We start from the raw sequence: 15,623 nt of genomic DNA, 5'->3' as shown, positions 1-15,623 counted from the left end.
ATTCCTGAAGTGGCAACTTTTTCCTCTCCTGCTAATAAAAAGCTTCTTAAGCCTGATCCATCATTCAGTGCAGGCTTTAGAGTGAAGAACTGCACATATGTAGAGCACCCAGCAAGCAGCTGTACTCCGTGAACAGGGCTCACTGGTCAAACAACCCAGATGCCTACGGTACTTTTCAGTTGGAGAGATGAGCCAATGACAAAGGCTACATTGCATTTTAACACTGAAAATATGAAAGTTTGAAAGATTTATGAAAGTAAGCAAATTTAACAAACAGAAAGGAGATCTGTTATCTGTGGAGCTCCACTGAACTCCCAAACAGCTTTTTCTGGAAAGCGATGAAAACTTTCATCTTTTTTTTTTGGCATTAGAACTAAGATAAACAAACCATCAAAGGGAACAAATTCTGACTGCATGTTACAGCTGAAGTCTACCTTTATTAGTTTTGTGAACTATATCACTGGATATTTTACCAAAGTGATTCAAGGTGCATCCACCTGTTCCCCTCCACGATCTCTGTTTTGGGGTCACCCAGCCCATCCAAGAAGGCTGGGTAGATAGCACAGAGTTCCAACATCTTAAACTGCTGAGTTAAAATGTCAAAAGTACTCAGCATTAAGTGTTTTGGTAGGTATATTTAGATTTCTTTATGCAGCACAGCTGATTTTGGAAGAGCTGTAAAAGGCAGGACAGGAGACAGCATACAGGCCACTTCTCTTTGGTTGAGGACAGAAAAATCTTACACACTCATTACCTCAGCTGTATGGTGTGTTTTTTCTTACTTTTGAACCACTCACTTTTAGAAATAAAACAAGTCTCAATCACTCAAGGAGAGAAACTGAAAAAGGGCTGGTGGGAATTTATTCTCCCCTCCCACCCCCAAAGCAGTAAATCATCACATTGATCCAAAGATACAATTTCATTTATCTTATCCAATGCCTTATGCATCTTAGTTTCTCATTTACTTTGTTTACTAAATTAGGGACTTTTTTTTTTTTCTCCTAAATATAACCAAACTATCAAGATGACAGAGAGGAAAAGCAAACATAACGTACTATGAATTTTGCCTCAATAACCTTGCCTGCCATGGTCTGACTGAGAGCTCCTGAAAGCTCATTGCAAGAGCAGAAGACAAAAGAAAGGAGATGGGTTTTCAAGGTCTTACACTGCAAAGATAATGGTTTGGTTTTTTCCAATATTTGTAGTCTGACCTGGAAGCCCTTGAGAAGCAACAAATACAAGAATCCAGATGGCATTTGGACAGTCAGTTTTCTGAGTAAGCTCAATTTTAAAAAGTTTCTCCAAACTAAGCCATAGAATGGCAGTTTACTGACATTAGTCAGGGTAGATTTTGTTCTGTCCCTTACAGTAAGCAGTTAAAACTCCACATAAAATCTCAGCCTGTCCTCCTCTAAGGACAGGCATCTTCTCAACTGGATCTATGCACCACTCACAGTAAAGCCATTGCTAGGAGACCAGAAAATTCTTCCCAATCTCTTCTTTTGAGAAACAAGGCAAGGCTTTTATTGCCAGAGCTTGATGTCATTAATTTGCAGCAAAATTACTAAGAACCTGAAAAACAATTCTGAAATGCTTACAGATTCATGATGGAGTCATTTTGGAAAAGGTCATTGGTAATGCTGTTATAATTATATCTTTCATTAATTTTTTAAACACACAATAACTTACAAATGTGGAATATAGTGACTGGATAACCTTGTACAGAAACTATTCAAGAGGGTTTTATATTTATACAGTATTCTATTGATGAACTGTAATGCTTTTGCCTTATTATCCCCTGCATTGTTGATAGCAGTGCTTTTTATGTCATTGAATATTCCTCATTCCTGACAGGTCAATGGGAAACCTTGGATGATCTGAGGGTCACAAAATAACAACTCATCCACCTCAAGACCATAGACGCAATCCCTGTCCCTGCCTAGATATGAGAAATAAATCTTCTCACTTAATAGTTTCTGCATCGATCTCAGGAAAACTGTCATCTGTATCCATCTGGATCTATTCCTTCTGGCAGCATCAAATGAGCTGTCCGAGCACAGAAACAGAAATGCCTTTTCATGGCTAAACCAAGTTGTCTTCTACCAGATTCATAGTAAATTGGCAAAACGTTACATGAGGCATGCATTAAAGTTGTCTGTGTTTTGGCTGGTCTAGATAAAGAGGTAGGATTTTTCAATAGTCAGCTCTAACTCCTTTACATGTAATGAGAGATAACCATCAAGATTCCCTGGTAATGCCTTCTGTTCTCAATTGTGCCCACCTGTGAGATGACTGAAGATACAAAGCAAGGAAGCAATTGCTAAGGTCATCTTCACTACACAAAACATCAAATGTATACTACTTTCTGGAGCATTTTTTCTTCACTGGATATAAGCAATGTGAGAGGGATCAAAAGGTACCTCATTTTGCTTCTCACAAAGTACCCTGGCAGCCTCTGAAGTCAAGTTTTAACAAGATTAGCCCCCACAGAATAGGCTGCTTATGTTTTAAGCATTTTGAATATCTAAAAATAAAATGAAAGCAGAAAAATGAAAGCAAAAAACAAGTAGATAGCACATTTGTAGATAAACCACACAGAGAGACGGAAGAATCAACAGAAGACTAGATAGAGAGCAAACCAAATATACACTTTAATTAATAATAGTGAAAGAAAAGCTGATTGCAGTGTCAACACAAATAATTTAAGAAAACCTGAAACCAAGCTTGTTGCTTCTTTTTTAATAACTAATACTGTAGAAGAAAAAATGCTTGCAAAGGAAGCATCCTAGCAAGCAAAAGAAAACAGTAAAATCTCCCAGAATGGTAAATGTTTCAGCTGACCAGAAATTGTGCTTTCATCATGGATCATGAAAGGGAGAGAACAAAGCATGGCTGTCCTCTGGTTCCAGTTAAAATCCCTTTTTAGTCACATCTGTGCCTCTAATGGATAATTACAAGAGCAACACTGGAATGGAAGAATCCAATAAATGCTATTAAGCACAAACTGGAAGAAACACCTCCTTGAAAAGAAATGTGATTTTTCCAGTTCCCTGGAGAGGATGAAGCTCTCTCAAACCAGGGCGAGATCCATGTCTGAGCTGCAGGAGCACTGAGTGATGAATTCACCACAACTGAGCCCAGCAAGCTCAAGCACGCACTGCTGTTGCTGGATTTTTAAGAGCCAGCCAGGCATAGAAGACCACCCTCACTTCCCAGCAAGCATCAACAACACAGTTTCACAAGCAGAGGAGGAGGGGAGGCTTGGTCAATTGTCAGCCTTGGTGCAGGGAACACTGACCAACCATGAGGGGTTGACTAGCAGAAAAAAACAAGATCCAGCCAAATATATTAGCTCTAGCTGAGTGGTGACTGTGTCTCTGTATAAGGTCCTCTCACTTCTGTACTGCCTAGATTTGGCTTTCATTTCTGTCCCCATTAGCCAGGCTACACTCATACTACACTACCTGGGACAAGAGTGAGCCTACTGGCTCAGTGCTCATGCATACAGAAGGACTCAGAAGATAAACGCACCTCAATCACTAGTTGACATTCATAGTTTTTAAGACAATAAAAGAAAATATTGACAATTTTGCACACAGTCAAGAGCCCATTATGAAATCTGGATCTGAAGCATCTTGTAAGAAAGCAAGACTAGCTCTTGTGTGCAGGCTGTGCTGTTAGGGCTCAAAACACACAAGCAGCCACAGAACAATTGCAAATTATGCTGGCGGGGTTAGGTTTTATGAATGGGGAGTAAGAGATGAGCCATTTCTCCATGAATTAAACATAAATCATGACTTTAGAGAAAACCAAATGGGCTGTGTAACCTCCTGATTGTATTTTATTAAGATTTGGATGGAATTAGCATTAAAGGAGGTCACTTGTTACATGGAAATTGGATGGAAAGGGACTGAGACAAGGAAGTAGAATCTAATTGAGAGAGACACAGATCAGCAATTAGGGAGAGTGGAAGAGAAGCCAGAGTTATACTGTCTCATGACTGGCAAGATGATGCAGGGACCAAGAGACTGGAAATGAAGGAAATATAAAAGATGAAACATGGCACTGGAAAGGCATGCAATTGCCAGCAAAAAACACTTTCTAATTTTTTTCCTAAACAATAAATACAGTCTTTAAGAGCAACTTTGGAGCTTTTAATTCAGTTGCTTTTGGCTGACCTGTTAACTAGAAAGAGCAGCCCGAGGGCAACTGGGTGTTGATTCAGGGCTGCTATACTACTGCCTGGGAATGGGAAAAAGAATAGGAAAACTGGCAAACTTTCTATAAAATGAAGATTAGTTTTCTTCCAAATAAAATATACTGACTATTTGGATCTGGTGGTGCAAATCAGTGTAACTCCTATAGAACATTTCAGATATAAGGCCCTATTCTACTGCTCTTAATCACAGTGGGAAAATGCATCGGCTCTGAAACTTCTAAGAATATATTAAAAGCAGACAGATGCTCCCATGACGACAAATTTGGAAATAAATTTGCTCAAGAAAATCTTGGTCTGTATTCTATTTCCCAAAGGAAAAGGTCAAACAAAATTTCCACAGAATTGCTCACACAGACAAAATTTGAAGGAAATGGTTTATTTCCACATCCAAGTGAAAGTGATTGCCATGACATGGAGATTTTCTGCAGAGGAGAAATTCTAAATGTTGGCCAGATTCACTGACTAGCAAACTATATCAAACTGCTCATGGAAAGCTGAAACACTGCCAGATTCCAGGTCAGGAGAGAGGGGATGGTACAAGGGTAGAGTTTCTACAAATACAGAGAAAAACAAAATCCTCCCCATTAAAATCCAGCATGGGAGACCCTTTTCTCTCAGATTTTGAAAACAGTTCTGGGATTATTCATCACCCTGATGGGCACTTCCTTTAAAGCACAAGAGGAAAACTACTGCAAATGATATGGTACAACATAGTTAGCAAGTAATGCCAAGTATTATTAGCAAGTAATCTGCAGAACATATAATTACAAAGCAAGCCTACTGCTTGGGCTCGATTTCTCCATTAACTGCACAAATACTGTGCAAGGCAATAGGAGATGAAGGGAACTTTTTTAATTTTTATTTTCTAATACAAAGTGCTATCAAAATAAGAGCTCACAGTATGACAAACCAAACCTTTTGAAATCCAGTCTCTAAAAAAATTACTGCCAGTGTGCCCAATACACTTTACATGACAATTGCTTCAAAAGAAATCCCAGTAACATGAAAGGGAGTGTAAGACACTTAGAAAGGGGGATAGGAAAGCACGTTAATTTTTAATGCTGTTTTTTTTTTCTTTTTTTTTTTTTTTAATGGTGTTCTCTCTCTTCTTCGAAGTAGTCTTGAAAGGCAACCAGTTTCTGATAGCTTTGAAACTTGAAGATGTTGCCTCCTCTTCTAGAAAAGATACTAGCAGCTATCAGTGATCTGAACATTTCCTAAAACATCTGTGGTCCCAGCAGAGGCTGAATAACAGAACACACACAGTCATTTCTATCAGCCATCCTATGAAACAGTGGATTTCCAACCAGAGATGTTCAATACATGTGGAAAACATTGCTCAGAACACAAAAGACCCAAATACATATAACAGGTACTTTTTGTGGTGGGTCAGGGTTACAAGCTTTTCCTGGCATAGACTATCAGAGAACCTGACACAGAATGACTCAGAAGAGGAGATCAGAGAATCATTTGAGTTGGAGGGGACATTTAAAGGCTGTCCAGTCCAACTCCCCTGCACTGAACAGGGACACCTACAGCTCCATCAGGTGCTGAAAGCCTGACCAGTGGTCCAGCCTGACCTTGGGTATCTCTGGGGTGGGGGATCCACCACCTCTCTGAGCAACCTGTGCCATGGTAAAAAGAATATTTTCCTTACATCCAATCTAGATCTATCCTCTTTTAGTTTGAAAGTAAGATGAGAGCTGTACATAGCAAAGTGACAGTGTGAGGTGGTTGATCAGCTACAGAGGGAGAAGTTTCACAGGTTTGAATCAAAGGGATCATTAAACAGGGAAACCATGTACGATGAACATAAGATGACAGGTTCTCCTTGGTAACAGAGGCTTGTAGCACCACCTGAGTGATGTGAAATCTCAAAGTATAGCACTGCTGCTCTGGAAAGCTGCTTTCAATCACTCACTGCAGACAAACAGTGAAAGATCTGTTAGAGTGAATCCTGCAGCCAACGCAGGCTGAGCTTGCCCCAGCTGCCAGAGAAAGTGTGAGCTACACCACCCTCCGCCCTGTGCGGGATCAGGGTCAGGCTGAGCAGAAAGGTGTTGAGGCCATAGTTTCTCAATCCGCCTGAGGCTGCTAGGATATTTTGGAATATTTTATGGCTTGCCCTAACTGAAAGGTGAAAGAATCTGAGAAAAAAGTGTGTGCACGGCACTGCATCCCTGACTGTGCATCCCAGGGTTAGTGTGGGTGGTACAAGTACATGGTGCAACTGCTGGGATCTCAGGTCACAGCCATCCTTTTCCTAAGGCCCTATAAATCACATGATTCTGTCTGAGAAAGATTTCTCTAAACAGTTGTTCTCCTCATCTGATTGTCTGTTCAAGTGCCACTGTAAGACCTCAGCTCACACTGCAGCTATGAACAGCATAATCAATACTGTGTCTCTGCAAGCTGCTTAGGTGAATTCATGCAGCAATTCAACAGCTAATGAATGTAGCACTCCTTTGGCAGGGAGATGAGAGAAGGAAGCGACACTGATTAATCTGCGATCATTAATAATGTTTTTAAGTCTTGCAAATGAAGATAATGATATGGGTAATCAACTGTCTTTCTTCAGGGTATAAACTGATCATCTACTAGGATAAAATGAGAATTCCTATAATACACGTTTTCTTGTCCATTGTGAAATCACTTGATGGCATTAGCAGATTGATCATCTTCTCTCTAAGTTCTAACTATTCATCACTTCCAGATGGTTTTTGAAATTAGATTAACTGATCCAGGAGTGCAGCTCACTATAGCAAATGCCACTATCCTCTCAATCATTTTGCTTTCCTAACTTAATAACCATACCTGCAATTTTTCTTTGAATATCAAATTTTACTTTTCTGTGTGCAGAGATATCATCAGAGCCATCCTAATTTCATGGATCCTGTTCTAAAGAACCCATATATAGGTTTTCACATTGCAGTCTGAGCAGTCCCATGAGTGAGGAAAGTACAATGAACATCAAAGTCCTGCAATAAAATTCACAGCCAAAAATAAAGCCAGCAGCACCACAAATGGTTAGTGCAATTCATTAAAAGACACAAACAGTAAACTTACAAAATGTAAGCCCACAGTGCAAACAATAATTTAAAAATCACAGTCCGCTGTTAGGTACCTAGCCAACACAGATAAATTAAGTTTTGAAATCTTCCCCTTGATTTCTCTTAAAGAAAAAACACCTAGAGTATAAGGTAGACCTTAGAATATAATCAGGTTGGATATTCTGGTTTCAAGCCCTGTTTTGCAAAATCAGAGAAGATTTTGAATGATAGATCTGGGCATCCTTTGTCACAACAGCCCCTACACAAGATCCCTCTGGAATCCCTTCCTGCTGGAAACAGCATGTGAGATTCAATTTTTTTTACAGAACTCATGAAATCTTCCCTCCAGATTCCCTCTTAATCAAATCCTCTGTTCAGCCCAGTAGCAACAGAAAAGGTTACAAAAAAAAAATCTGGATTTTCTCAGATCGCTTCTTTCCCATTTTTTCAAGCAGAGTGCAGCTAACAGACCTGACTGACAGCAGGAGAGTCTCTGTCCTCTGCTGGGCCACAGGAACTGAGCTACACCCTGTGTTTTTCTTTGAGAATGTTAGGAAAAAACCTCAATTACTTCTACGAAGAGCAGTCTCTCAGTGTTTTTGCCATCCACTCGCCTCTTCTCTCATCTGCTGAGATTGCAAACAAGGGTTTGCAGCTCTGAAGAGAATCAACTGTGTGGTTTGACAGCCTACCCAGAAAGGAGAAAGTTGTCTCCTCTGACTGTATCCCAGCAAAGGCACTATTCTCTACCACATGCCTGTTTTCACCTTACTTTTCTCAGCAAAACCACACAGAGGTGGCAAATCCACACCTCCCTACCCCTAAGCAAAGGGGCAGAATCATTCAAGGACGTTGTGTCAGCTTGTAATTTTCTTTTCCATACCAGCTTTTAAATGTGACAGCAAGACTTGAGCAGAAGGCAATGAATGTTGCCCTGCTTAAAGAGGAAAGATGGTAATCACCTTATCAGAAAGTGACAGAAAAATGACTCTTGACTCCTATGTAATTTTGAACTCAGTGGGAACTTGGTCCTTGGAGCTGTTGCTCCCCTCATATTCAATCTGCTGGACTTCTGCCAAGCACTAATCAGGATCTGACCACATTGCCTTAGTGCCTGTACATACTTCATTCATGTCTTCCATAAGTCAGTCTGCTCTTCAGAATAAGAGTTAACTCATGGAATTCCTAGCTGTAATGTGACTATTAAACTTTTTAAAGGATTTAGGGAAAAAAAGTACTTAAAAAATTAGAAAAAGAAATCATGACAGTCTTTGAAATACATAGGATACTATGTCTGGCAAAGAAAGGCTCTTATTTGCAAATCTCTGTTTACTGGCAAAGATTACAGATTATTTTTATTTTTAAATTGTTTCAGCATCCTCTGCTTGCTGTTGTTGGAACAGACAACTGAGCAAGAGGGACTTCTGGATTCAATCAATACTGCCTGTGCTCTCAATACTCCTCATCTCAGAAGTGTCCAGCCTCCATCTCACCTTTTACAGTGTTTTACAACTTAGTCATTCTGCCCTGCTCTCCTGCCACTGTGTGATGGGTTGCCAGTAATTACACGGATTTCCCAATAAAAAGTGCTCCCACTTCACCCTCTGGTAAAGCTGTATGGCCATTATGGCCATGTAAATGAGAAGATGTTGGAAAGAGTCAGGGCTCATAAACTATTCATTTACAATAGGAAACTTTTTCTAATGTACACATAGCCATGGTAAAGAAAAACAGCTACATTGAACAGGTTTATATTAAATCCTCCCAATGAAAATGTTAATAATCAATCATGCATGCACAGGTATATGTGGATCATTAAGTATATGTACCTAGACACCCATACATATTTATATACACATACATAGGTGTGTCTACATAAATACACATTGATCAGCAGAGACAAACTTAATGATCCCCATCTATATGAGTGTCTGCACTCACGCATGTATAATGAGTCTACTAAAATAACAGCAAAACTTTGCAAGGCTGTGAAGTAAAAAGGTTATTTCTGTTTATGCAAGTTTGGAGAGATGCTTAGCTCAGTAGATGAAGTGGTAGAGATAATAATTAAGAGTAAGAACTGGAACAGCATAAAGAAGTTCACTCGATCCACAAAGATCTCTTCTTTGAGTTAAACGTTATAGATAAGCACCTTTCAAGAGAACACTTTCTTTTTGGATATCACAAATTAGAACGGAAATAAAACTGAATTCCTTTTCATTTGCAGACTACCTCAGACAAGTAAAATCCTGTGCCTAGGTCTTGTCAATGTGGAAAAGTTAGACCCAACCCACAAGGACAAAAAATCATGAAAAGACATAAAACTCACCAGTGAGGGATATAGGATTCACTGGGTCACCTCAAAATGCACCAAACCCATCGTCCTTATCCTTTTCAGTTATTTTCCTAAAAGACCCTTTGTTTTGTACAGTTGCTTTCCTCACAGCTAAACCGAACTCTGCAGTGTGCTTTGACACACATCTGCTGAAGTACTGCGATACTAAGGGAACTGAACTAACCATCTTGTCAGATGAAATGGTTGTGAAAACACCAAGAAAAGGAGCTGCAGAAACGGATGATCAGCCAGGAATGAAAAAAGGAAGAGTGAATTCACCTTGCTTAGCCAGTAGTTCCAAGTTAGACTTGGAACTCAGGTCACTTAGTCTCATCATACTTGCCTGTATATCACAAATCTACATCCTAAGGTAGAGCCCACACAGCTTATAAGGAAATAATTCATTTCTTCACCCTGACAACCACATTATATGAAAAAAAAATCATAGAATTATCTAAGTTGAAATAGACCTTTGTAAGTCATCTTGACCAATTTCCCACTAAAAGCAACTTCAGATTCCACTATGATAAAGTTCACTAGGATATTCAGAATCATATAATGTCCCTACATACAAATTCACAAATTTTAGCATACTGCTAAGTTCTTTAGGACTGTTTTAGGACAAATATACACAGCACAAACCACAGAATCCCAAAGGCTAGAATGCTCCTACAACACATTTACTGCAACTGCTCACATAACAGCCATGAAGTGACACAAAATTCTTTGATAAAACTGTTACTGCTTCCTATAAGCCAGAAAGCCCACTCACAGGATGTGCCACAAAATTAAAGTTGGGAATAATAGTCATCCTACTGATATACTGATTTTAATAAAATAGCATTGTGATAACATTGTTAATAATGCAATATGGTAAGAATAGAATCATAGGCTCTTTAGAATTGAAGGGATCTTTAAATATCATCTAGTCCAATTCCCCTGTAGGGACACTTGCAGTTCCATCAGGTGCTCAGAGCCCCATCCAGCCTGGTCTTGGGTGTCTCCAGAGATGGGACACCCGCCCCTGTCTCTGGGCAACCTGTGCCAGTGCCTCACTGTTCTTATCATAAAAACTATATTCAGTCAAAATCTCCCTCTTTATTTTGAGACCATTTTCCCTTGTCCTATCACCAGAGACCCTGCTAAAGAGTCTGTCTCCTTCATTCTTAGAGATCCCCTTTAGGTACCGAAAGGCCACTATCAGGTCTCCCCAGAGCCTCCTCTTCTCCAGTCTGAACAGCCTCAGCTCTCTCAGTCTGTCCTATAGGACAGGTTATAATAATAGTTGGGCTAGAACTATTATTTAGCACACATCCTTCACAGCATATTTTTTCTTCAGTAGTAGTTGAATGTAAACCACTTTGATGCAAATAAATGGCAGAAATTTTCATTCACAGGAATCATCCAAGACTTGTAAATTGAATATCTCACATGTTCCAGGATGAGAGACAAACCCTTAAAAGCCAACTATTCAGTTTGGCAGTACTCTAATATGACCACAGTCGTCACTTATACATCCACTCTGCTTCTACTTTAAGAGTTCACAATGATCTGGTCCTTGATTAGAGGACGTTGATTACAAACCATTGTGCTGCACCATCACTTCTTGATATCACTCTGATCTCTACCTGCAAATGCAAATTCCATGTATCTTTAAACACGAAGGGTTGCGTAGCACATTCTGACTTAAAGGATGGCCAGTAGCAATAGATAAGCATCGATTTCTTCTTAGTCAAAGCTTCTACAAGCTCAGCTTGATTCTACACTATCCTTACATATTTGTTAACTGAAATACTCACTGTGATAAATACTTAAGCAACTGGAATAGGTGTGATTTTCAGATAAGCTTTAACGATGGACTGTTTTCGAAGTGAGTTCCTTTAACACTGTGGACCAGAATTATTTTAAATATTTGTGGCAATTTTAATGGGAAATTACTTTTTTATGACTTTTATGGATTCCTAGGAATAATTTTTAAAGTTTTTAATGATGACCAATCATAATAATAAAATGACAGCAAAGATCTCAGAAGTCAGAAGCCAATGCAGTATTTAGCAAGATAACACAATCTACATTCCCCATCAGAAGACTATGAAGATACAAGAAACAATAACCTTAGGTATAAAATGCATCTTCCACTTCAAAATAAAACCACACTGATTTATAAAGTAAATGGGCTAAATCCATAGCTAGCTGAAACTGATTAGCTCCATTGATTGCAATGAAGTTGCTGACGTGCAGATTTATTTGAGCTCAGACCTGGCTGCATGCACAGTTGGAAAGTGTCACCCATCCTGCAGTGCATGAAGAATGTCATGGAAAACCACCACATTAGCCAGCACAGAAGGCTGAACATTATTGCTGTATTTGGAAAAAAATGTGGACTGAACAGAATGCAGGCTCTTATCTTTAGTCAGGGATTCGCATGCATATTCCCAATAAAATGCTTCAGAGCAGTCTTGTGAAAAGGTTCACAGGTATACGATATGTTGTTGTGTTTTGTTCTTGGCAATATTTCCGACTGTGAAGCAGCAGATGTACAGATATATAGTCTTCTATACACTACCTTCTAAACAAGTTCTCCTATTCAGTGAAGAAAAAGCTGAAGCCAAGGCATGGTTTGGAGGAAAGAAAAGAACTAGCATTCCTACCAAACATGATACAACCTTTACCCCAGTATTAATAATTGTCAGCAGTGGAAGCATGGGGGCTGCACTGTGCTGCCCCAGCACTGTTTGGAAAACAAACTCCAAGTCCCTTAAGAGTGCCACTCCTATGTTTTATGGGCACAAATTATAACCATAATTACTTACCCCAGCTTCCCTAGGACAGTTCAGAACAGAAGATGAAGATGACCTAGAGTTAGCTACAACTTCCCAATCCTCTAGCTATCCAGAAATACAGCACCATGACATGTCACTTGTCTTGACATAGATAGCCAAAAAAAGTCAGCTCAAATGACCTTTTGCTATGTTTTCCCCCAGTCACCTTCAGCAAAGGTGATGCTCCCAGATTCCATGTAAATAAACCATTAAACCATTCACAGTCACTTCTGTTCTTGTAAGGCTGGTATACGTCAATTTTTTGAAATGCATACCAACACAAATCACACAACCCAGTTGGAACAAATTCAGTTCAGTAGCAGAAATGCCCAAGACAACTGTTATCTTAACCAAGCTTTCTTAAGAAACTGCTGACAAGCATACACAGAAGTCTACTCTCAGTCTGTCACTACCTGTGACAACAGCAATGAGATCCACCTACGTTTTCCTGCCACGCTAAGTAAGCAGATGGACTGGAGCCTAGAAGAAAACATACCAGGTCTGCTTCTCTTTCCTACGGCAACTATAGAAAATCACTTTGCAGTATAAGGTGCAGAAAGCAGAATAAACAAAAGATGAAATTTATCCTACGTTTCCCATCCCTGAATTGGGTCAGGAATGACATAATACCAGACATGCAATAATGTCTGATGTCTGATTAACCAAGGGCACTTTGTCATGACACAGCAGATATGCTTTGCAGGTATGCTTCGGTCTAAATACAGCTTGCTAGCCAGTTTGCTTTCTGATCCTTTTCAGAAATCTATTCCATTCAGCCTAGATAAAACACAGGTAAAGAAGGCATCTCTGTAAGAAAGGCAGCGCATCTGGTCCTTGCTTTGTTAGGAATTCCAGAGCAGAATTTTCTGATCAGCTTTGCAAGAGAAGTCAGATGACTCTTTGAGGTGCCTTTGAACTTTAAAAGTTTCCCCTCTCCCTTTACTGTTAAATTCAGAACCTTGCCAGCTCTTGGGACCAGGATCTCTTCACCCTTATCTAGTGCTACAGTACTGTTGGGAGGAGGAAGGTCCAAGCACCTTCGGTACCAGCCCAGGCTCCTCTTCCCAAAGCATCGGTAGATCATAGTATTATATTATATCTCCATTCAGGAAGGTTACTCTGAATTCAGCTTTGCATCTGCACACTGAGAAAGCCTTTATCTTGAGCTAAAATCAGATGTAAAACCCACAATGCAGATAGTAAGCAACAAAGCTAAGGACTATTCATATCCAGCAGCAAACTCAAACAAGAGTGAAACAGCACATCTGGAATAAGCACAGAACTGATGTTAGGTACAACCATCTACATCACTGGCTTCTGAAGAGCATTACAGTCCCTGGGCCATTAGATCTAAGGAACAGTGTCAAAGCAGTCTTTGCAAGAAGGGATCACTGGATGTAAGTAGTTCATACTCCAAGACTGTCACTATCTACATATCAGAGCAGATGCAGCTTCATCTAAGTCAAGGCTTGAAAACAACCAGAGTTGATAACACAAATTCTCAGCAACCTGACCACGACTATGTCACCCTAACAAGAAGTAGATTTTCCTTCTGTCACATCTGAACTCACAAGTCACAGCCTGGGATCAGGGACCACCTCTCCTTGTCCTACTTCTCTGTTCCTACTGGGAGAAGTTTCAATGCATCATCTGTTTGCCACGTGAGATACATGGACACTGCACCCGAGTCTGCGGTCATCAAAATAATACACAAATCAACACCATGCATTCATGCAATACTACATGCGCAGCTACACAATGCCACACTGCACAGCAGAGAGGCTCACCATGCACTCCTTCTTGCACCACATTTTAAGAAAGTTGAGAGCTGCTATACTTACGTCATTATCTGAGTCTCTATGCCAGGATCTACAAGGGATCCATCCACAAAAAGAGGTGTTGATGTGAAACTGTATTTACTCCAGGACCTTCCCTCATCAAAACTCACCCTGGGATAGAAGCAGACAAAATTCATACATGTAAAAGACTTACTTTAGAGCAACCATGGCAAGTGAATGCTGGCTGAGGTCTGCAAGACCCAGCAGCTAGATTTATAGACAGGCACCAATCTCCTAGCCACCTAATTCACATTCTTGGTGTATTCTGAATGATCAAAAACTTATAAACACTAGCAATAAGAGTATGGATATTTTTGGTCCTGCCGTACATCAGACCTCAGAGGATAAAGGGGCATTGCCAAGTCCTGTTTCTGGATCTACAAGAGCACCTGGCATGGGGAAGGGCTGAGCGCATAAGTAGCCCTTGTCTGAATGCATGAAAATTGTTGTCAGTATCATAGGATTTTTCAGCCTATGTGAGTAGCAATGGCATTAGCTACAATCTCTCTATCCCTATCCATAGTTACCCCTATTCCAAGAAAGGTGCCCAGTACCCAGGGCTAATTCGTGGGGACAGGTCCCAGTTCAAAGGTCCTGTCCCTGTTATCCCTTTTGCTCCTGTCTTCCTGGCCTTAGGGGAACTACATTCATGTTACCCTGCTCCAGAGAATGCAGAAAGCAGTCAGAGCAAGGTATGCATACTGCCCATTGTATCTGACTATTAGCCTGGCTTTAAACATCCAGCTCCTAGAAGTGCCATCCAACAACAACTCTGAGATCTGTGAGGTTTCCCTCTACCCAAGGCTTCATACAATTGCTTCTGCAAATATCTGCCCAGAATTTTATCCCCAGGTTCTACTGGTAAAGGGAGAATAAACAGAGAAACACAGAGGTTTATTGGCTCTGAAATTATTTGATCTCTCCCAGCACAGTCATTTAAGAGTTCTCTGCAATTTTCGAAAGTACCTGAGCTGTGAAAACTGGCAGATTACTTTAAAGGACATTACCAGGAGACAATCATGGCCTAAACATCTTCTCCAAGCAGCAGGAAACACTTCCCATTTTAAAGTGAGTATAAAACAGAATTTTGCCTTATTTTCCAGTCAAGGAAAGTTTAGGGGTGCATGTACCTGAGTAGGTGGATTTGCATGAGAAGGTCCTACTGGAAACTAAGCCCTACTCACTCCAAGTAGGCAGCATCAGGGACACAGAGATACCATCTAAGGACTGGGAGGCCAGTGCAAACAACAGGTTACACTAACCTGAGCTAAATAATGTAGAAAGCCAAGTGCAGTCACCATTCCCTAAATGACTACCTCTAGTAGCACTTAATAAAACCTTCACCCAATTCACGATGCA

The 15,623-nt window shown here is 40.2% G+C and overlaps 1 protein-coding gene across 2 annotated transcripts in view; it reads right to left on the bottom strand.

Annotated features, from left to right (window-relative positions):
- The window catches only part of SORCS3 (sortilin related VPS10 domain containing receptor 3), a 266,625-nt gene that overhangs the window by 35,632 nt on the left and 215,370 nt on the right, over positions 1 to 15,623 (bottom strand). For both annotated transcript variants that reach the window (XM_090145482.1, XM_090145483.1), the window contains exon 14: positions 14,268 to 14,375. In XM_090145482.1, coding sequence (XP_090001608.1) covers positions 14,268 to 14,375 — 108 coding nt within the window. The remainder of the gene's footprint in view (positions 1 to 14,267; positions 14,376 to 15,623) is intronic.

This window comes from Phasianus colchicus, chromosome 8, assembly GCF_987193195.1.
Source record: "Phasianus colchicus chromosome 8, bPhaCol1.hap1.1, whole genome shotgun sequence".
In the NCBI taxonomy this organism is placed as follows: Eukaryota; Metazoa; Chordata; class Aves; order Galliformes; family Phasianidae; genus Phasianus; species Phasianus colchicus.
Note: the sequence above shows the minus strand (reverse complement) of the source record. Positions and strands in the feature narration are given on the sequence as shown.